This window comes from Scatophagus argus, chromosome 9 (genome assembly GCF_020382885.2).
Source record: "Scatophagus argus isolate fScaArg1 chromosome 9, fScaArg1.pri, whole genome shotgun sequence".
Classification (NCBI taxonomy): Eukaryota; Metazoa; Chordata; class Actinopteri; family Scatophagidae; genus Scatophagus; species Scatophagus argus.
This window is the reverse complement of record NC_058501.1, coordinates 8,320,124-8,343,191: the sequence shown is the minus strand read 5'-3', so window position 1 is coordinate 8,343,191 and position 23,068 is coordinate 8,320,124. Positions and strand designations below refer to the sequence as shown.

Here is a 23,068-nt window from a genome sequence, read left to right as displayed (position 1 = left end):
CAAAGTGCCCCCATGTGGATATGATTAAGATCTTTTACACCTGATGCAGACAAAACAGAACGCTGTACATACAATGTACATAAGCTGCAGACCACAGATAATGTTTTGGGAGGAGGCATATTTTGTTCTTCCTTCTTGTAACAGTGGATATTATGGGTATCATACAAGTGCAGGTTGAGTACAAGCTTCACAAGAAGTGATGACACCATTCTGTAGTTTTTTTCTTTTTATCTTTAAGAAATTTGTCATTACAAAAGTTCAGACAATAATCTCTTCTTCTCCCATTTAGCTCATTTCCAGATGTTATCTCTGTTAGATTTCCAGCATGCTGCATACAGTAAATGGACACATGCAGTGTGCTATAGATTTTTTGACCGTGGTTATCACTAATGAAAAGTTCAGCAATGTTAAATGTGATGTATGATCCCACCTCTGCCACTAATGATCCTTACCCATCATGCCACTGAGCATTCTTACAGGAAACCATTATAGTAATAATGATAGGAAACAGCAGGTAGTGTGTGTAGACTGGTGTGTGTGCCAGACACGCGTGCGTGCATGTGTGTGTGTGTGTGTTGGAGACCACTGATGTGTATGTCTGTTCTTGTCAGCAGAGCAGTACTTGGGGTTACAGATGGGGCTCATTATAGATATGTACATATAACAGGGCAAAGATACAATTTTGTTCCTGTTTTGTAATGATGATTAATTAGTTATGTGTACCTGTGTATGTGTGTCCATGTTTGTGAACGCTCTCTGCTAAAGGCTGGTTGATAAGAGGCTCCCGGCTGTATTTACTGACCAACAGAAGAGATACTGATTACTATTTGATGATGATGGCCTGTCTGGGCTTTTGATGCCCTCTAAAAATTCAATCAGAGTTCTTTAGCATTTAGAAATTGAACCAGGTGGTAAAAACATCACTAATTTGCAGTTGGAGAAAATCAACATGTGGTGATGAAACACCCTGAAACACTTTGTCTGGGACATGAAGATTATTGCTCAGATACTTGAGTCTAGGAAATGACACTGTAGTAAAACTGCTCTTCTGTCTTACTTGAACTACATATTTCTCTGATTCTGGTGACTATAATTTGCCAGACGCAAGCCAGATGTTGACACATCTCATCATCAATTTTGATAAGTAGATAAGCCATTACATACATGACACTTGCTGTACGAAATGACACTTTTCCCTGTTTCCCAGATAGTAATGTGTTATTATTGATATTAACGGTGGGTGTCTTTATTCCAGATGAGGTCACCTCCACTCTAGAACACAGGACGCCCTCATTTCCCTCATCCTAAAAGGGTACAACTACAACATGAGCAACAGACTATGAGTGCACTGGACCAAGAACTGGACCAAGCCTCTCCATTGCCATATAATATGCTCTGCTCCTTATACCAGGCAAATGTAAATTAACTGAATGTTTCTACAGTAGTTTTCACTGCAGTCAAAGTTTTAGTTGCAGGAGTTTGTTGCTATAGTGATTTTCTGCTTCATTATGTAAAGCTTTATTTTTCCTTTAGTTCTTCATGTCTTATGATATAGATATGAAAGAATAGAAATCCAGCACAACTGAGGCCATTTTCAGTGACATGGATTATGGTACCTCCTGATTTAATAGGTTTTAATGGTTAATCCCCAAAGAGAGTTTGGAAAGAGAAACCGCACCACTAATCAGCCAGTGTGTGTCTAAACCTGCCTGCAGAGACCAGGAATTAAGGCATTATGAAGTCAATTTTTTATGGTGTCCTGGTGATGAATGGACTATATGGCAGTGAATCTCATTAGTTCTGCACTCTCAGGTCAAACGTGCCTGTACTGTAAGATTGTTGGGATGGGATTAAAATCTGAACAGAGGATGGCATTAAGTAATATGAACTAAATTATCACACTTTTAAAAATGGTTTGGATCTATAGGACCTATGCAATAAATATACTTCAAACATCAGCTCAGCATGCCATTATTACTTTAATTTATTTATTACTTATTAGAAGTCAGCAAGGGTTAACTCATTTTATGACCTTTTTCAATATCATGAAATGGATTACAAACAACAGAGCGAGGATGTTCTTGGTGCAATTCAGTAAGATGATTTAAACAGACATGTCCGCAGAGAGGAACACGAAACACTATGTTTTCCAGATAGGATCATCTCACGACAGTCTGAGTACCAAAACTAGCAGCTATATAATGGATGGACAGATCTGCTGGATGATTATTATAATACGACAGAGAAACATGCACAAATGGGTTGGAGGATGATGATGCCTAAAGATTAGTTCCACACAGATATATCAGTGGAGTAAATCTTCAGCTTAATAAGGAATCTGAAATATCTACTCAAGGTAATGAATTCAGGGCTTACAATTTGCAGCTGACTGGAAGAAAATAATGAATCAAAAACTTATTTCAATAAAGTTCAGTGCATACAAATATTAAGAACAAGCTAAGACATCAAATTCTGTTAGCAGTCAAGAGGTCAAGTATTATTACTGTCCTGATTCTCATCATTTCCTATCCATCTGAAAAACTGTAAGGCACATTTTCACTGGAAGTGTTTGGTGCTGTCAAGAGCCAGCAAGATTGTGACTAATCACTACTATGGAAAAGACTCTTTAATGATTTCTGCACAAAGAAAAGAACATAGATGGATAACAACCCGTTACTCGCTAATGGTCAATCATAATATATCACTGAAGATGGCAGGTGGTAAAAGCAGAATGTTAGAGAAACAGTCCTTAGTGGGGACGTGGATTTGCCACAGAAAAGGACAGGAGCTGCAAAAGGGAAAACCACTTCACAAGCAATTGCTAATGTCTTTGTTTTGATGGTCTCAGTTTATCTACTAAACTTCTTCTGGTGGTCTGAAATCATCCCTGTTTTCAGACATATGAGAGCTTTCACTCACAGAGTTGCTCATGCTCTCTGAACTCTGCTGTGCAGTGCGAGCAGCCGATGGGGGGGGGCACACTGCTGGTGCAAACATCAGTAGAAATACAAGGTGGAATGAAAATCTTTTCATGTATTTCAAAACCACATTTATGAAATACTTGCAAATAAACTGCAATAAATGTTGCTTTTGACAGCTGGTCTGGGAGGTTGATGGAACAATTTCAGACCTGAGTAGTCTTAAATTGTGCCATCAACCTCCAATTGTCATTTGAGGTCAGGTCATTCCATTTAAACACTTTTTTTTTTTTTTTTTTTTTACAGGACTGTATGTGTCCTTGGTTTACTCCCTTGTTTACTCTCTTGGGTTGGAGTCTACAGTTCACACCGAAGAGCCTCAACAAGACTCAACAAGAACAAAATGTGAATTTTTATGTTTTAACATTTTTACTTATTTTATTTTCTGACATCGTGAAGTGTTATACTCAGCAGATTCATTTTACCCATACTGACAAGTCAAAACCCTGACATTTCTATGAAATGAGCATGACATATTGCATGCTGTGCTAAGATTAAATTTTCCTCTTTCATGTGGAACTGCTTAGAATGAGTATAGAGTATGTATTTGTTCCGAATACAAACTGTGGTGGTACAGCACAGCACTCTTTTATTTTCTTTATTTTTGTCCACTATCTCTCTGTACATCATTCTGTCAAGAGCCTGTTAAACCCTGACTTTTGTGGACATAAAAAGCACATCAGTTGCTTGGGGCATCTTGTGTTGTTTTATTTGCTGAACTGTACATAGATTTTCACCTTATCCCATGCATTCGGTTTATATTACAGAGTCAGCCAAAATAATGTATACATACATCAGGAAAAAAGGGTAATGCCATCTGTACAACAGTACACCGTGTTATCGTAATTTGATCAAACTTTGAAAAAGGAATCTATATGTATAGAAATACTTATACAAATTAAATATTTATGCATGTTTTTCTGTACAGAACTGTGTTTCTATCCTTGCTTCATTGATTTCCTGAACAAGATATATACACAGAGGGCCGCAGGCAACTAATAAACTCAACTACTTTTTTAACTTGAAAAAAATAACTTTTTTTTTTTACAAATTTTACATTGACTAAAGTGAGTGGGCTCTCTTAATCTCTTTGTCTTCAGGTCTCTCTCACTCCCTTCCTCCTCTGTTTGCCTCTTCTAAAACAGTTACCAGCTAATTGTTCAGGGATTATATGAATGAAAACAACAATCTGACCTAAAATATTGGAAATGCCATTTTTTGGAGAGTTCCACATGGGTAAATCAGAGACAAACTGTATTAACGCTCAGAGTTTGTTAGTCAAACTGAAAGACAGACAAGCTCAACACACAAACACTCAAGTTTAATGTGGCAGCAGTGATTATAGAACAGTGTGCGTGTCTTTTAAGTGACTATCGCTGTCTGTGTATGTCAGATGAGTGTTTTCTTTGTTCTTAATGAAAGTCAAGTGATTTTGCAGAGTGACTCAGAGCCAATTAAACCTCTCTCTTTCTCACTGTGCCTTTCGTCCCTGAGCCTCCCCAATCACCCACCTCACCAATCAAAAATTTGAGGCTTCTTTAAGTCCACTGGATTAGGTTCAGCAATCCTCGTCGACAAATGTGTGTGTGAAAGAAAAAGATCTTGAAAAATATTAAAAATGTGTCAGTGTATGCCAGGATACATTAGAGGTGTGATTAAGTTAGACTTAACAGTGAGAAAAAGGATCATATGAAGCTTGAAGGAAACACAGCAGCTAAATATTTGACACCCACACATCTGAAGATCAAACCCTCTGAGTCGTGACAGCAATATGTTAATTTGTGTTGTTCCAGTCACTGAAAGCAAGATGCTGCCAATTTGAGTCCAGAATGGTTAACATTTCTGCGTCCTCTGTTCTCCTTTTCGGTTTCATTCTCCTCTAATTAACTAACAGCTTCATCTGTGAATATGTGTAAACATGCGATGAGCTCATTGGTAACAATAAAACAAAAACAAATCTGAAAAATAAATGACATGTAACCCATCCTTCTCAGACCTTTCCTGGAGAGACAGACACTAAAACCTGCTGATATTTGCTTTATGCCGTTCAGCCTTAAAGTTGACTGTAGTAAACCTTATAAAATGTAAATAGAGCCTACAAGCCCTGATGTCCAGTGAATGTTTTTTCTGCTTGACTGTGTCTGTCCAGTGTCCAACTTCATAACTTTATAATAACCCATCATGTAATGGATCTCCTATATACTGACTAAACATTTCCGCAACTTCATGCAAACTGAGCCATTACAAAATCCATTAAAACACATTGCAGACTTAACTTGTTTCATTTGCTGACAAAAACAGGATACACACAGAATCAGCTGTCTCACTTGGTTATTTATTAGAAATAATTCTACTTCATTCTGCATGTTTTCTCGTCAGACTGATCTTTGAAATGAAAAGTCTGACATTTTGGAAAATACGAGCAATTGCTTTCTCACAGAGAGTTACTGCTATTGAGAAGCTCAGTACCATCTTCATGTCTGTACGGCAAATATGAAACTACGGCCAGAAGCTGGCTGGGTAAGCTTACCACAACAGGAAGTTCCTGATTAAACAAACAAAATACCTCACATTAATTAGTGACCTTTAGAGGTGCAGGTAGGGGGATTTATTTTTACCTTTTGGACAGAGCCCAAACACCCTACACCTGCTTCAAGTTATGTTATGCTGCTGGTCTCCCAGCTTTAGCTTTATATTGACTATTATCAATACTCTTAATTGTAAGCAAGAAAGTTAAAAAATATATTACCCAAAACTATTCTTTTAATGTGCATACCATAATGAAATTGCAATGAAATACTTGAAATGCACTTCTGTCTAAACAGCTGAATAAATATAATGCTGTGATAAATAACACTGATGTTGAGAGGAGTATTGGAGGGTCCCATGACCCCATTAAGGAAACAAATTCATCATGAGGGCGTGGATCATTGAGAAATATTCGTGCTGCTCATCCAGATGCTCTCTATCAAATTACATAGAGAACAGAGTAACAATAGGTTGTTGATCCAGTGACTCACATGCAGCAGCAATCTGCATTATGATGACTGATCAAACCCACACAAATGACAACACTATGTGTGTGTTTCTGTACAGCCTATAAAATGAATGCATGACTAAGTGCACCATGTCTAAGGTACTTATGTGCATGACCATATCTCATCCTCATGGTTACATGAAGGTCATTGTGAGTGAGTGTGTGTGTGTGCATACACTACTTTAGAAGTAAAATGATGAAACAAATGAGAGGGGACAGTGAATACAGCAGAGTGTGCTGTATAACCTGTGTATCTGTGTGCAAAGCAGATATGATCGCAGGCTCTGTGAATGTATGCAATGAACATCTGTGGAGGTTATTGGGCTTTATGCAGTCTACTGGCAACACAGATACCACTGTGTAAGCATGTGTGTCTGTGTGTGCGCACATTTAAATCACAAACTACTGTGAAAGTATCAAGTATGTTATTCGTCATATCTATATGTCCCCTGTGTAACATTAAACGCAATCACATCTCACATCATATCGATCACAAAAGCAACCCCCAGCACTTTTAATCGCTGGCTGCAGATGTGAGTACGACATATAGTACAGTACACTGTATGACAGAATGAAGAGGGAACAATATTCCTATAATCATGTTGCTGTTCATTCTATCATCAATTCTTGTCTATAATAATAATTATTATTTATTCAATTCCATTTGCATCTTATTTTGTTTTTAGTATTTCATATTTCTTCTTGTGGAAGAACTCCAGAGTTGATATAGTTGAATTACGTTTTTCTTACAAACATGTTGAATTTGATATATCACAATTAGTTTTCCCTTTTCTAAGGCAACATAAAGTTACTGTCCTTCTAGTTCAGCTAAATTGGGTTATGCCGGGAGAAAAAAAAATAACTGACAAAAAGTTATACCTATTAATAAGACGTTAAAAATTATTATAGATTAGTAATTATCAAACCTTTAACACTGGCATTTGTTGTCAATCTTAATTTACTTTTATCTTCATTTAGAAACAAAACTATAAACCAAATTATAGCATGAAGAAATAAATCCAGGTTTCTCTTAAATTTACAAGGGAAAAACATTTTCTCTGACATTTAAGATATAAATTTAATAGAAAAAAAGCACACAAATGTACAACAAAAAAATAATTCACAAATTCATGAGAAAAAACAACTGCGCTTTTAGACACTCAAAGTCAGTTGATAAAAGTCTGTTCATCGAATTTATATTTAACAGATATTAACAACATTTAACACAAATTTTACAATATTACAGACTACCACAGTATGTTGAAAGAGGCCAAAGTAACTACACAGGCAAAAACGCTAATGCGTGAGAAGTGCGAGAAGAGAAGAGGGAGTGAGGCAACGTTAGTTTCCACCTCCTGTATTTGGATTATCAGTTCTGAACGTTTCTTTCATCATGTGTTCATATGAGCACCGGGACAGTCCGACAGTGTCAAGCCTGCTCAAATGTTTTCCGTAGCTTCACCTGAGAAGAAAAATGCCAAGCTTGCGCGTACATTGTTGTTGAAATACATGATTCAAACCTTGACTGCGGACATCTTGATTCAACTATGAATCGATACAGGAAAGACAATGAGCTCTTATAGAAACGTGTTCCACAGCAGACCGAGACCACGGCTCCCAACCATCATCGAAGGGAGGCATACCTATTTCTCTCCAAGCATTTGTAATATTGCATGCATCTCTCACTCTCTCCCTCTCTCTCTCCCCCCTGGCTGGTCTCTTAGGTGTCCTGTCTACACTTCCCATTTCCAGTCCATCTTTTGAATAGTGTGTCTCTGTCACCTTTTTATTGGTGTCATGCTGCCTGGAGGAACACACACACACCCACACACAGTGGCACCTCACACACCTAGTGGGAGGTGAACAATACACCCAGTCCCTGCTGGTTAATCACAGAATAGAGTGGTTTCTCCTCAGTCTGTGTACCATGCACCTTTTGGTGGGTGTTGGGACTCGTATTGATTTCTGCTATAAAGACGGATAGCCAGCTGCGAGTTACAGAGAGCATGTTGGTGAGTCAGTGATCTGTTCTCGCTGTTATTTCATTATCCATGTGATGATAGATCACATACTGGTCAGCCTATAGAGACCAATCTGCTCTGTAGTGCTGAAGCAATAATTTCATCATATCATGTAACATTTTTACTGTTTGCTAACAGTACTATGGAAAAATCTCAATAAAAAACATATTTTAATTTGATTCACATCAAGTTGGGCTCTTTCACTAGTATCTCGTCTCTGTGTCTGTCTGCAGCGTGGTGTCACTGAGGCACCCCTGGAGAATGTACATTTTCACCTTCAAAACAGAAAACATATTACTATTTGTACAACATTAAACATCATTATCAAAGAATTTCAACAAATTGGAAAAGGTTGGACTACTGGTAAATGATGACATTTGATTTGATTTTTAATTTTACACTTTGTTCAGTTTTGTTTTTAACCATTATTTTACTTTGAAAATTAACAATAAAAGGTAAAAAGTAAACCACAAACAATATCAGCACACAAGAAATGGAAATACACATATGCATACACTCACACAGCTGCCCAGAAGGTCTACACTGAAAGAGCTATGCAGCAAGTCTGCAAGCCAAGTTCCACAGATAACCAGAGTTTGTGTAAAATGTCATGTCTGCACGATTAACTGGTCAAACTCAGTTAACTCTCACCAGTGACTTCCTGGTAAAAATATGTAGATAACCACGGAAAATGAATTTAGGTTGATTTTCATTGCTTTTCACTGAAAGCAGAAACTTGAAGTACCCTTCCCACAGGTACTTTATTCTGGGCAGCTCACTGATCTTTTTAAGCACAACTGATCTATTTTAGATATTTCCCTGTTTTGTTTTGTTTTTTAACAACACTGAAAGTGTATCATCTTTACCAAGTTTCAGGAGATAGCAGACCAAGAAAAATGTCATGCATGACTGTTTTTCCAACTTACAAAACAGTAAACTCATGAAATTGTCACCAAATTCATTCACATTCACATTTAATATAACCTTAACCTCATTTAATACAAATGTAGTTTTACATTATTATGTCACTTATCTCTGCTGTTATCTCCCTATTTCTATTGGTCTCTGTCTTGTTTTTCTCAGTGTCTGTGTCTGTCTGTGTGTGTGTGTGTGTGTGTGTGTGTGTGTGTGTGTGTGTGTGTGTGTGTGTGTTTCCTCTCATCACACTGTTTCCAACACATTTTCTTCAGTCAACCACCAAAACTCCTCTATTTCCTGCCAGTTACAGACTGCCTCCGGCTGGCAATATAACTGTCTAAACTAACTGTCAACAAAAGGAGAAAAGAGAGGAGGGCAGGGGGGGGGAGGGGAGTATGTCAACTCAAAATCTCAACTGCTGTGAGTTACAGAAATGGGAATCAGATCACCTTTCTAGCACTGAACACCAACAATATGCCATTATTTGGCCCAACAATGTCAACATTCCAGACTCTTTAATGGGAGCTAAAGGGGCATAAATGAATCATTTTTAATATTACAATATTTGTCGTGTTTTGGAAATCATAACATATTATTTAGGCCTGTATAATTTATTTATTTTTCATACATAAACACAATTGGAAAAAATGATGGAATGTGTAAAAGAGAAGGGTTCAAGTCATAATAGTCGGAGTTCCTGTGCACTAACCAGTCAAAGCAGTGGACTCAACAGAAACACACCACTGTGCCTTTAATCAGCTTCTGGAAGTTTGTTCAACCAGGAGGAACTGGGCTTTTATCGAAGGTGACCTTAAAGTGAATTTTTGAACTGTGAATCATGCAAAGCTGCTCTATTAGAACCCCTGAATAAACGTTAAAGCTTGAAACAAGCACGATAGGTCACTCACCGACCAATCAGACGGATACAAGAGGATTAATTACCAGCTTCTCCATACCCCATTATGGGTTGAACACACACACAGCACCCAGCAAATTACATGCAGTGAACACACAGACAGGAGCAGCACTGTCATGTCAGGTGCCTGGGGAGCAGTTAGGCGGTTAGTGGCTGTGCTCAAGGGCACGTCAGCTGTTAGTAATGGAAGGTGGAGAACGTTAATTACTCACCCCCACCTCCACTCACCCAAATTTTCCTGTTGGTCCCGGGAATTGTACCAGCGACCCTCCAGTCACAAGCCGGAAACAACAAATCACTGATTAATTTCTTGCATCAATTTGTGGTGTTACGCAAGACAAAATCAGTATACCTCAGGACAGCATTTTGTAGTTCCTGTTTGCTCATGACTTGAGAACAGTTCAGGATATTTCCACAACCATCCAGAAATATTTAATAACATTACAGATGAATTATTTCTTCTATTAACAACAACACACTGGTGCTGTTTAACCAGCCAGTTTCTGTTTCTCTCACGCAGAAACGCACATAAAGAAACACGTGTAACTGACATTGTGAAAGTTACACGCACAATACACACACTGTTTTTATGGCCCAAAGAGAAGCATTAGTAATGGTGAAAAGATCTATTAGAAAAAGGAGCTGAATATAGTCTTGTGTTATTTCCCCTGAGAAACTCGTTCTTATGATGCAACAATTACACCTCACAGTGCTGCACACCAGGCCTGAACTCACAGATTGTTTATTTAAATTCAAATAGCTTACAGCCTTTTTCAATTCAGGTAGCAGAACATAAAAACAGATTTTGTTAAGCCTGTTTCCAGATTTTGATAATCCTGTTTATGACAAAGTAGACACAGTGGTTAATTAGAAAGTTTCACTGCAAAATGTAAAAGTCAGAGAGAGCAGCAAAGTTCGGTAGTATTATTTCCTCTGAGAAAGCAAAGTTCAACAAGCAGTGTCTTACAGCATCACCTGCGTGACACAGTCTGTTCACTGGAATCGTCAAAGATGAAGAAGATCATTGGAAATTGGCATGCTATCCAGGTTTATTTAAAAACATCCAGGCTGCATCACTGTCTCTAACCTGTAGTCACACCCTGCACACTGTTATTGGCTGGTGGCTATGAGCCCACTACCCAAAGGCTAATAATTAGGAGAAAAAAATCCAGGAACAGGTAGGATCTCTGCAGATACCACCACAAACCTCTAGTGGTTAGTAAGTGATAACTGAGACGTGATGCTGAAGCTTCAGCTTCTCAAAACCATATTGTGACATAATTTCAATATTTTTGGAAATCTATCCAGACATACAGCGGTTTCGCCTGTACATCTGTATATCATGGATGAGCGAGGTATTAGCCTTGGTGAAGGGCTGCACCCTCTGTGTGCCCTTCTAGTTGGTCCTGATTTCTAAAGTCTCAGTTCCTCCTGTCTCCCAGCAAAGAGATCCACTAATGATGGCGTAAGCTTGGTTTCCAAATTTAGACATGCTGATGACGTGGAGCTAAGGATGATGTCAGTCAGGTCACCACTTTGGCCCACACTTAAATAATTCAAGGGTATAACTAACCATTGTCTTCCTTATCAATTAATCTGCTATTTATTGATTGATTTAGTTTTTGGTGCTGATAAATGGCAATAAGATAAAAGCACGTTGTTCTTGTCAAAGCATGGGGAACTTAAACATTGAAAAATATGTTTTTAAATTTTAGTCTTAGCCCAAGGTTTATGAGGTGCCTTTTTATAAAAACTAGTAACTTTTCTGTGAGGCCACCAAACCAAGACAGAAGGCCTCAGAGTCTAACAAATTCTCGCTACGCTGAGAGACTTCAGGAGAAATCAATGCAACCCAGAAGACAAAGGACAATTAGATAATCACGCTAATCAGTATTATCACATTCCAACCTAAATAAATTCCTGGCATACCTTAAAGTGGTACCTCATGGTCAAAGAAAACTTTGGTTTTAGATCATTTTTGTTGACTTTAGCCTGACTCATAGCTACTAACTAGCTGCTGCAGCTATGCTGCAAAGAGCACTAGGGAACCCACGTAAAGTTACATAACATACAGGGATTTTCTATCCTGTGGCAGCAAACAAAACACACAGACCCTTCAGTAACTGCAAACTGAGATTATCTATAGACTTTATGGCTAAATAAAGTAACTACACCTAATAGCACGAGGTTCTTCTCTCACACACATCAGGAAAGACTTTCACACTTTCACAACAAACCCGCAACACTTCATCTTTCATTCATACCATTTCACTCAAAATATAACAAAATACATTGGATTATTATTCATTAAACCATACAGAAATACATAAGAATATTAATAACATTGGTGCTTATCAATGTGATGGTTTTAAATCCATTTAGCCCCTGGCCTCGGTTTCAGTACCCAGCAATGCATCATCATCAGTGGGGAAACCTTGTATCTCTAAAAAGTCACTGGCCTCAGACTGCCACAGATTATTTGTTGCTCTGAACTATTTTTTTAAGATGATTTGATCAATCTTTCCTCATCAATATAATTTCTTTCGCTATACCACCTCCCACCCCATCTTCATCTCTGCCCCCAGCCATCCATTCATGTCAATACAAAATGAGTCAGCTGATCACAGCAGAAAAATGGATCCATCTAAGATTTTTCTGTGACATACAACAGACAACACTGCAATTAACTCCAGTACCTTAACTCACTACCGGGGGAAACAAGCATGAATGAATTTCTTAAAGAAAAATGTATGCATGATTTGTTGTTAATGTGTCTTTTGTCAGAGCTTCCCAAGAACCCAATAACACAGGGCACTTATTATGTGAATAAGCTGTGAGCAAGATGAAAGTCATGTTTACATCACCAAAGCCAACTTAAAATAGCCCTATTATCATCTACCACAAGGCAACAACAACAACAACAACCTCAGGGGAAACAGGTCGCTTAACCATCTCTATTTTTTCACTCCGACATGACTTTTCATGTTTTACCACTGACTGGGTTAGCATAAGAGTACCAAAATGTACATCCAGAACAACAACCAACGGAAGATAAAGGCAGGGACAAACTGCCAACTCATAAGCAAAAAGTGCACATACGTTAACGTTAGCCCGGTATGTCAGACTGCAGCAGCGAGCAGCAGGCTAGCAGTTAGCAAAGGTTTACACAAACCCACAACAGCAACAAAACCAATTTGAAAAAGCCAAAGCATTAGCTGACAACATGCCTGTTAAAATAAACTTCAAACACTTAGCTTGTAGAAGTGAAGCAGCGGTCCTCCTCGGCCTCACAGTGGACAGTAAATCCTTCAGAGTTTGATCAAAAGTCTTCGGCCTCTGACTTGAGCAGCAAATGATCTGAAGATCAGCAAACGGTCTGCGGCTGTGGCATCTATTTTTAACATTTACACGTACACGATTTACATTAAAGGTTCAAAACAATTATGGATGATAAAAGAAATTAATTTGGTATACCTCTAATTACAACCTGACCACTAGCCAGAGTAGCCTACTAACCACAACAAGCAGGAGGAACAGCCGCGGTTACACCTGAGTTGCTATTGAGATGTGTTAAGAAAGTGAACGCACCACAGAATTTTCCAACCTACAACGCGCAACTTGCCAATAGGCTTTTCCACTGTAGATTTTAACCTGAAGTTGCACAGGTTGTGTTAAGGTGTTATTCTGTTCAACTGTCCCAGTAAGCCAGTTAGCCAGCATGCGCGATACTTTTAAAGAGAACAGCTACATGGAAGTTAAATATTATTATTTAAACCAGTGCTTTTCTGACTGTGACAAATGTGTCTATGTCCCAAGATGTCCTTGCTGTGTATAGTTTGTGTAGAATTTAACAAAGCCTATTTTGAGGAGGAATATTCACCATGCAGCCACCGTGTCGACTATGACAGACCCAAGACACAAGCTTTGTATCAAAGATACACTATGGAGACAAAAGTATTCGGGCACTTGACCATTACACCAACAGCGACCTTAATGACATCACATTCTGAATACACAGACAGCTTTGCAGCTATAATTCATGCAGTAGAGCATTTGTGAGGTCAGACACTGATGTTGGACGATGATCTCTGTTCCAGTTCATCCCAAAGGTATTTGATGGGGTTGAGGTGAGGGCTTTGTGTGGGTCCGTCAAGTTCTTCCACACCAAACTTATCCACCATGTCTTTATGGAGCTTGCTTTGTGCACTGGGGCACAGTCATGCTGGAATAGAAAAGGGCCTTCCACAGACTGTTGGAAAGTTGGAAGTATAACATTGTCCAAAATGTAAATAATGGAAGTGCGGGGCCTGGCTCAAGCTGCGTCAGCAGTGGGAGGGTTTGGATCCATATGAGAAAAAATGTGAGTAGCTGTGGAGACATGCATGTTTAACTGCAGGCACAGTCGGAGGGTTAGTGTGGACATAAGCAGAGAGATATGGCAAGCAAGGTAATAGAAAAGTGTGATTCAGATTAAACAGTGAATGTACTTCACACCTGCCATTCATTTTAGACCATTTCATCTTCTTTCCCAAACAGCAGACAGAAGCTGTCTGAGGAGGCTTACAGCTGCTCTTGTAATGAAATCCTGTGGGATGAGAGTGTCATTTGTTCAGTTGTCTGTTTGCCCAAAAGCACATATGATATCTGAGACACCAGGGATTCAATTTTGACATATGGTGGAACAGACCAGACACTAAATTGTTTCTTTAAAAAAGGTGAAGACATGTAGTGGAGCCATAAACAGGAAATGTTTGACATTATTTTCCAAACTGTGCCTATGGCTGGTGTTATTCATGAAGCAAAGGCAGTGAAATGTTGTCGTGCACCCCATTGGTATCGGGAGGTTTGAAAATGGTGGACATTTTCAAAATGCCTTGTTTGTGCATGTGTCTGTTAGAAGTTAGACAGGTGCCAATGGCAGTGTTTGCCCCATTAAAAGTTAAACAGCTGTTGATGACAGTGTGAGGAAACAGGATAATTTTAGCCTCATTTACATACTGAAGTAGGGCTACAAATACACCAGGGACAACCCCAGATAGTCTGCTAACACGGCACCTTTTCTCACACACACATTTTCTCACATTTATAGTTAACACAGTCTTCAGTGCAGCCTGTCTGTTACAGGGCTAAGTGGTATATATGATGAGAAGTCAGTAGATTTTTTTTTGCAACACGTAGCTGAAGAAATGAACAGTTATTGGGTCAGTTTTGAAAATACCAGATCACAGACGTGAGATGCGTAATTCTTCTTGTGACACTGATATTGTTTATCATTTTCTGGCAATGCAGTTTTTGTTTCATACTGAAAACAATGGTAATTACTTTAAGGACACCAATAAACAGTGACAAAACACACCCACATAACATGAGTTTATTCCTCTAAAAGCCAGCAAAGAACAGCAGAAGAATTTAAAGTTTCAGGCCCTGAACTACACAAAGCTAAAAAATGGAAGTATTTTTCAAAATGCCTTAGAGCCTTCCTGTGACCTCGCCTGCCGAGCAACTGAAGAATTTTAAATGGTTTGGACAATCTTGACAAACAAATCATTGTTAAAATGTGAACAATAGGAATATCTGAATCCTGACAAGTGAAGGCAGAGCAGTTGTGTGTCTCCGCTCAACATGAGCTGCTGCGTACTTCAAGCTCTCTCTGACTGATGAAGATAAACAGTTTTTTGGTTTGTTTTTTTTTTTTTGTTTGTTTTTTTTTAATATAGGGGCTGCAGAGCTAATGAATTTAACCCTGGATTGTCTGATGCTGTAGCTGATGAGTTAAAACAACAATGAGTTAAAAGCCAGTCCTTAGAGCTTTAATGAACCTTTTAAAAACCAGCTGCAATACCATTTTGTGTTATTACTCGTGTGTGGCTCTGTGAACAGCCACACACTGCACACTCATGGCCTTATTTTTGCTTTGAGCTCTAGAGATTATTTTTGTCAGACATAAAAAATTAAATGCCAGTGTGATGTCTTACCGTTAACTTTTACCTTGAAGCTTACATTGCAATATTTTATTCTGGTTGTTCAAAAACATTCTTAAACTTTTAGCCAATTGTAATGTTCTACTAAACTCAATAAAATGTTAAAAACCTACAGCATTTAAACCCATCATATTCAGTTGATCTGTGTTGTATACACATTACAATTTAAAGAGAACAGTTATATATCATTTCAGTGATGAATTCATGAAAGATCATGAATGTTTCTGATGTTTTTTGTCCAGAACAATTACAATGTGTTTGACTGATTATGATGGATGTTTAATGAAGCAGACAAGTTTTTGGACAAACCTATGAGGCTGCAAAGAACATTGAACTGAATATTTGCGATATGCCAACTCAGAACTCTTTCAGTACTCAGTGGTGGTATGAGGAAAATGAAAAAGCACCATGTGGAAATGTTTTACCTTCGTGAAACCTGAACAACGATCAGTCAGCGTCATTTTGCCCTCGCAGATATTCTGTGTTTCTTCTGGTCTGTTAGAAAGAAAGTCTCAATCACAGTGGCATAGTGGAAATATTTTGTTGGCCTGCAGCTGCAGAGTGGGGACATACAGTAGTTTATTTTTCTTTTCATATTCCATGTTCTCTATTCACATCTGCATACATGAATACACAATAGACATTCATTCTCTTTGACCTTTTCCTCTTTGTACCTCAGTCTTTGGTTAAAGTCTCTCCACCTTCCATCTACCTGTCAGCATGTGTGTGTGTGTGTGTGTGTGTGCGTGTGTGGTGCATAAAATGCTCAGCAATGCATTTTTCTTCCTTTTAAAAAAGCCTTTCAGTTTCTCTTCATTGGAAACCACTGATTCAAACCACTAAGGACACGCGTGTGTGTGAAGGTGTGTCGTTTCTTACACAGGTGAGTGAGGAGGTGGTGACACGATTAAAGCTGCCACCTTCATCCAACCTTTTTTCCATATAGTATGGTGTATGTGTGCATGTTTGTATATGTGTGTGTGAATGCGTATGTGCATTTGCAGTCTGCGTCCTCAGTTGCGTCAGTGCTGTCAGTTTCTGCGCCAGCAGCAGGCTCCTCCCATCTAACCAGGCACCTCCCACTTCCTGTGTGTCAGTATAAAGCACGATCTCCTCTCTCACACCCTCACTCACAGCCTGAATGCTGCAGGAGTGAAGCTCAGTATCTTCAGATTCATCTTCTCCCGGTCCACACCAACTACTGCAGGTAAGGATAAAAAACTGAGTGGGAATAGTAGCTAATTAGTAGGTTTTCTGTTATAGCATAATAAATAATGCATCTCTTAAAAATGCTTTTTGTTTAGCTTTAAGTTTAAGGAGTATTATCACAATTTGTTCTTACAATTTTTTGTCACAACTCATAAAAGGACATACAATTTTAATTATTTTTGAAAATGTAAAGGAATAGGATGTAGTTTATAAATTAGGTTTTCACATTTAGTTTTATTCAAACGACAGGCTTTTTTATCTTTAAAAAGTGAGTTCTTAGTTCACTGAGTTTTAGCTGAGTTTAGTGTTAAACTCTAAAACATTGTGTCAATAACATACAAATGTTGAAGTATGTTAAAGACGGCACATTTCAAAGATATAATCATGAATGAGTGAAAAATGAAGGGTGGTCAGTTTGCAGCTGTTGCAGGATAATCTTACTGGTTAAGGGTGTGTATATTTTACTGTCTGAATGTGCAAATAAACAAATCATAGTATTTGTGTTTTGATCCCACTTTTAAATTGGAAATAAAATTTTGTGTGTGTATAAAGTTTATATGTATGATACTGCATACGCATGTTAGTTTGTCATTATTGTAGCAAAAATCATAGGCAGGATATTGCCTATGAATAAAAGTAGGAAAAAATTGCAAATAATCATCCTAAAAAGGCTTTATGTTCATCTCTGTGCAATAACCAAGCACAAAGATGTTTTACTTGAATGAATTATTTATTCACCTGTCAAATTTGCCATTTTATTTATTTATTTTTCTGAGGAGAGGAGAGGAGAGAAGGCTTTCACACACATTACCAGACTGTTGAATAATGAATTAAAGACAATGACCAGCTGCTAACAAGAATTATATTAGCATCAAGAGAATGACTATTTACTCCTCCACTGTGTCAATTAAAGGAAATTATTCAAGTGGACTGCTGTGGTGAGTTCCAGTGATAGCATCGCACAGATATCATCATTTCTAGGCATCACTGTTTGAATAAGCTGTCCTGTAGGTTCATGTTGATGAAGAGAGCTGATCATTTACTGTATGCATTCATTGTGTCCAGTGAACAATAACTAGAGGACATTCTGGACTCACTCAGTGTTATCCAGGCTGCTGAGAGATGAACACACGTTGCTTCGAGTCCACATTTTGTAGACGAGAGAAGGTTGGCTGCTGAAATAGCCCATACAGATGTCACGGGACTTCTCCTGATTCTTGTCAGCATCAAACCCTCCTGTGTGTGTAAGCTTTCTATACACATAAGTGCTGCAAAAGAATCACTCATGACTCTCTGAGACAGTCAGAGCGAGTGGGTTTTGACTGATCGGACATTGAAAGCCTCAGAGCGACTGGTGCTGCTGGTTTTGTCTAATGGGATGATTTTCTCTGGAAGAATGTCCTGGCACAAAGCATTCATCACAGCTAATATGCTGCTCTGCCAGGCTCCAAGATAAAGAGAGTGGTAGAAAATGAGCAAACCACAAATTTAATGGTACACTATCTTTCAGGGTTTTTTTTTTCTTATGTACGTTGCATTTTTTTAGTTTTTATCAAACTGAATTAGAATGGTTCAGATCTGACAGCAAATTTTCTTTTTAACATCAGATTTGTTGTATGTATGTTGTATCTAAGCAGATTATGAAAAGATACAAAAAGGGATTTAGATTTCACTATGTCTTAATGTAACCCTACAATATATTTATGTTTTGAGCCCTTCATGTGAGCAATAGCATAAAGAAACTGGGGTGAAAAAATAAATCACGTAATTCATTCAGCTTAAAAAACAGAAACAGAAAGCACAATGGTGATTTAAAGATTATTAGTGTGTTTCCTTTGGGATTCTACTAATGCTGACAGTGTACGTTCATTAACTGAACCGCACACCAACTCTTCACGGGTGTGTAAAATTGTTCTGCCCCTCAGAAACAAGGGAGTGTGTCAGGCAAAATGATTCTTGCCTTAGGGTCCCGCTGGAATATCAGAGGTTAATTTCGTCCAACCGCCGCTGTGTTTCAGCAACTGTGAAATTTATTGATTTATTGTTACTCTCTGCAATAGCTCCATTCCCTCACAGAAGCGAATATTTATCGAGCTGAAGGGAGACATTAAAAAACAACAGTGGAGAAACAGTAAAGAGCCAGAAAAGAAAAATGAAAAAAAAAAAAAAAAGGAAAATGACCATGTGACATGTAATGATATTTTGTCCACTTTTTCTCTCTCGCCAGTCATGAATGTAGGAATCTGTGTGTGTGTTCTCCTGGCTGCTTTATCCAGCAGTTGCCTGAGTCTGCCCTCACACACCATGGTAAGACACACACTCACCTTAAAATGTACCTCAGATAATCATCATCCACCACACCTAACTTGAACTAAGGAAAATTGTATATATTAGAATACAAAAATGACCTCAGTATTTTTTTTTCTTTAAAATCCATTTAAAGGTACAGTAAAGAGTTCATGTTTGAGGTTTTGATTATCTTGTCCTGTAGACACAGAGAGCCGAGGGTGAGGCTCTCGCATCCGACAGCCTGCCTCCACACCATGCACGCCAGGCCCGCTCAGCTCCAGCGCCCCCCTCAGGGCAGCTAGCCAACTACATCCAACCCCAGGGTGACGCAGATGCTCGAAACAGCCTGAACCAGCTACTGGCTAGACTCATCTCCAGGAAAGGTGAGGATGGAGAGGAGAGGCAGAGAGGAAGTGTAACTGGAGCGAAAGGCTTTCCCTTCAGTCATCTCATTACTCGCAGAACATTCCTCTTGTCTTATTTTGCTCCTAGTCGTGTTCTTCTCTCTCCTCCTAGCATCCATCCTTCTATAATCAGCCGTCACTCATGCTGTGTCTTAGTCCCGCCATCTGGCATTTCCCACCTCCCTCTAGCTTTTTCTCTCCTCCCTCCATCTTTGCGTACCTCCTCGTTGCTCCTTCCCTGGTCCCCACCACCAGCCTGTTCCTTGTATTTCGTCCTCCTTTCCTCCTGCTCTTTCTCTCTCTGTCACTCTGTATTTCTCTTTCAGTCACTGTGTGACTGGGAGACCTGCTGAGCTCACTCTTCTTGTAGAGCACACAAAGACGGGAATAGAAACAAAACAAGTCAGCATGACTTACTCCAACAACCTCATGCAGAGTTAGACATTTTCATTATAGAGTCAGTACAGGTAGAAAAATGTGCAGAAAAAACGAGTTCCTGTCCTCATTACATCATCAGTGTCTTGAAGTGTGACGCATGCTGTTCTCTTCCTGTCTCCTCCAGGCTCTTCCTACCAGTCCAGATCCTCCCTCACCAGCAGAGCCAGTGGTGTAGTCCCTGGCCACAGGATAAAGGACAGAGATTACCTCGGCTGGATGGACTTTGGACGACGCAGCGCAGAGGAGTATGAGTACTCCTCCTAAAGGCATGGCTCGCTTTTGCCGCAACCTGAGTTACAACCCCCAACACCGCAAATAAAAGCCCCCCAAAATAAAGAGCCCTTTTCACACTGCACTTGCTGTAACCAAGGGCTCTGTGACTGTATCCTAGAATGAGTTTAGCATCATTAATGAGAATGAGAGGCAATCCCCATGCTTAAGCTACGAGCACTTTCCAAACTGCACCTCACAGTATGTCAGAATTAAATGTAAGTAGACAATTTAAGATTAAGAAGATTAGGCTGAAAATATTGTTACCATTATTGTCAAGAAATCCTATAGAAAAATCACAACCCACAGTTTTTTTTAGCCCAGCTCTTAAGTTTTTGACGTTTCTGAATTGTCTGTAGCTCTCGACATCAAAATCATTTGTTTCTATTGAAGACATAAGTCATTAAAAACAGCTCGTATGGTTTCATTTTTGCTAAGAGTAATTTAATTACACCCATTTATAGCATTTTACTCAAACAAGGAGGAAATAGTGCATTTTTGGGAAGTATTTTCAGTTATGGCCTAATACAGATTTAGCATTCTAATGAGTATTTTTAGCAAAAGGGTGGCATGTGTGGGAATGAGTCAACATATGTGTGTTGATAATGACATGACATGGTAATTAAGGAATATGTCAGCCAGTGTGACACTGTGGCTCACTGAGCTGTTTTAATAGTTTTTGGACAGTGCTGGAGGTCTGTGACACAAAGGATAATTAATGGTGCACAGGATTCAGTTCATTGTTGTTGTTTTCCTGAGATTTGCTGACATTAAGAAAAATATAGAATATCAATACATTGATCAGTGGATGGCCAACAGGAGTCAGACATGAGGTGAAATTATCTTTTACTGGCATTACAGCTCAACAGACCTTTGTTCTTAGGCAACACTGACTGAATTCATATTCATATATGCTTTATTTTTTAAATGGATTTAGTTTCAATATGCTTTAAACATTTGAAAGAGAAAATATCTATTAATATTTAACTACCAAGAAACACACCTGAAAAACTTTTAATTTTATGTCACTCCAAGTAGTGTCCCATTTGACTATTTAGAATGTATCCTCATACTGGACCTTAATGAGCCACTTACAGGTCTTTGCCAAATTGGACCAAAAGTGGGATTTGAGTCTGTATCTTTGATTGATATCTTAACACACTCAGCTTACTGCAGCCCAAAGCTTCTCTTGACACTTTACACAAGTGCACAGTAAAAAGGGTTTTCATATCATACCATCTGCAACAAAAGAAAACAAAACTGATACAACCTTAAAGATCTAGCACTATGGAGTCAGCAAGAGGGTCTCTAGGTTGGGAGAAAAAGGGTCTGACTGCTAAAGGCAACCCTTGGCTAAAAACCGTGATATGTTTGAAAAAGCACAAGGTGTTCACTGTTTGTGAGAAGCTTGGGAGTCTCCTTATCATTGTGTAATGGACCTTGGTGACAGGTACATTAAAATCAGGATTACAAGTACTGTAGATATGAATAGAAGAGTGTTTGTTTTTTTTTGTTTGTTTGTTTTTTTGAAAGATTATTATATATGTATGTATGCACCATTAAAGGTTAACTATCTGTAATAAATAATATGTTTTTACCAACTTTCAGACTCAATAAAATTCAAAATAAAGCTCCATTTTCCTCTGATGTCAGAAAGAAATGCAAATACATTTGCGTGGGATCATGATGTTATTCTGTTTGGAGGGCGCAGTTGGTAGGATGATCCTAAGCATTAGATTTAGCCACTGCCTCAGTTCAGGGGTGTCTGAAAGAGATGAATACTGGACCTCTGTCTCTGTGTGTCCCTGCATGAGCATTTTCAAGGATTAGCACTTAGAACAATGAGCCAGGCTCCTGAACAGGGTAAACATTTAAAACTTGGTCTAACCAAGCCACGCCATGCAGAAAGTGAGGGGACCCTGTGCTCAGATCAGACTTCAGCTATGATGAGACCAGATTTTAGCATATGATTTTATGCCTCCAGGTGAATCAAATCAAATACTACCCAGTATGCCACATGGCTGACCAAAAACCTGAATGCACCAAATTGTAGAGGTTGTAATCAAATCAAGCATTTAATTTGGAAATACAACTTTGTTCTCTCCAGAAGACAGAGGATCATAGATGCAAATTTGTAAAGCTGTTATCAAGCAATACAAATGTGTATATGATTTTTGATGATAATATGACAAGAGAGCCTTTTCTGTTGGCTTTTCATTTGTTCATGATTAATCAATCACTCTGGCTGGGAATGAATAAAATGATGTTTTATAAACAAAACTGCCTTCACACACACACACAAACATTGTGCTGCATATGGCTGTTCTGCCATTTTCAGAAGCTTATCTTTATGCAACAATCCAGAGCAGCAAAACCCTCTTTCACCTGCCATGACAGACAAGGCCTAAAGGTTCAGCAGAGGAAAGAGAAAGAACAGAACCATGTATCCAATAGCAGTGAGCTATTTAAACAGCAACCGGGTTAAGCCCTCAGCAAGCTGGTTTCTCACCTGACAGCTCTGGATGTGCCCCCGTCTCAACTGCTCCAACTGTCCACCACACAAAAACAACAAACAAACAAACAAACAAACAAAAACCGAGTCCAAAA

General features: G+C 38.7%; 1 protein-coding gene across 1 annotated transcript; it reads left to right on the top strand.

The window, feature by feature from the left end:
• Positions 1-16,123: 16,123 nt before the first annotated feature.
• On the top strand, positions 16,124-22,631 carry ccka (cholecystokinin a). The gene is made up of 4 exons (XM_046400760.1): positions 16,124-17,058; positions 19,288-19,367; positions 19,552-19,732; positions 20,316-22,631. Exons 2-4 carry the CDS (start codon positions 19,290-19,292, stop codon positions 20,453-20,455), a joined length of 399 nt encoding a protein of 132 aa, XP_046256716.1. The 5' UTR covers positions 16,124-17,058; positions 19,288-19,289; the 3' UTR covers positions 20,456-22,631.
• The last annotated feature ends 437 nt before the right edge of the window (positions 22,632-23,068 follow it).

Bases quoted from the DNA above. Each gene is read 5' to 3' on its own strand.
- ccka (XM_046400760.1), top strand. From the start codon at position 19,290: ATGAATGTAGGAATCTGTGTGTGTGTTCTCCTGGCTGCTTTATCCAGC. The intron at 19,368-19,551 runs GTAAGACACACA...CTTGTCCTGTAG, and splicing joins GTCTGCCCTCACACACCATG to ACACAGAGAGCCGAGGGTGA. The intron at 19,733-20,315 runs GTGAGGATGGAG...TGTCTCCTCCAG, and splicing joins TAGACTCATCTCCAGGAAAG to GCTCTTCCTACCAGTCCAGA.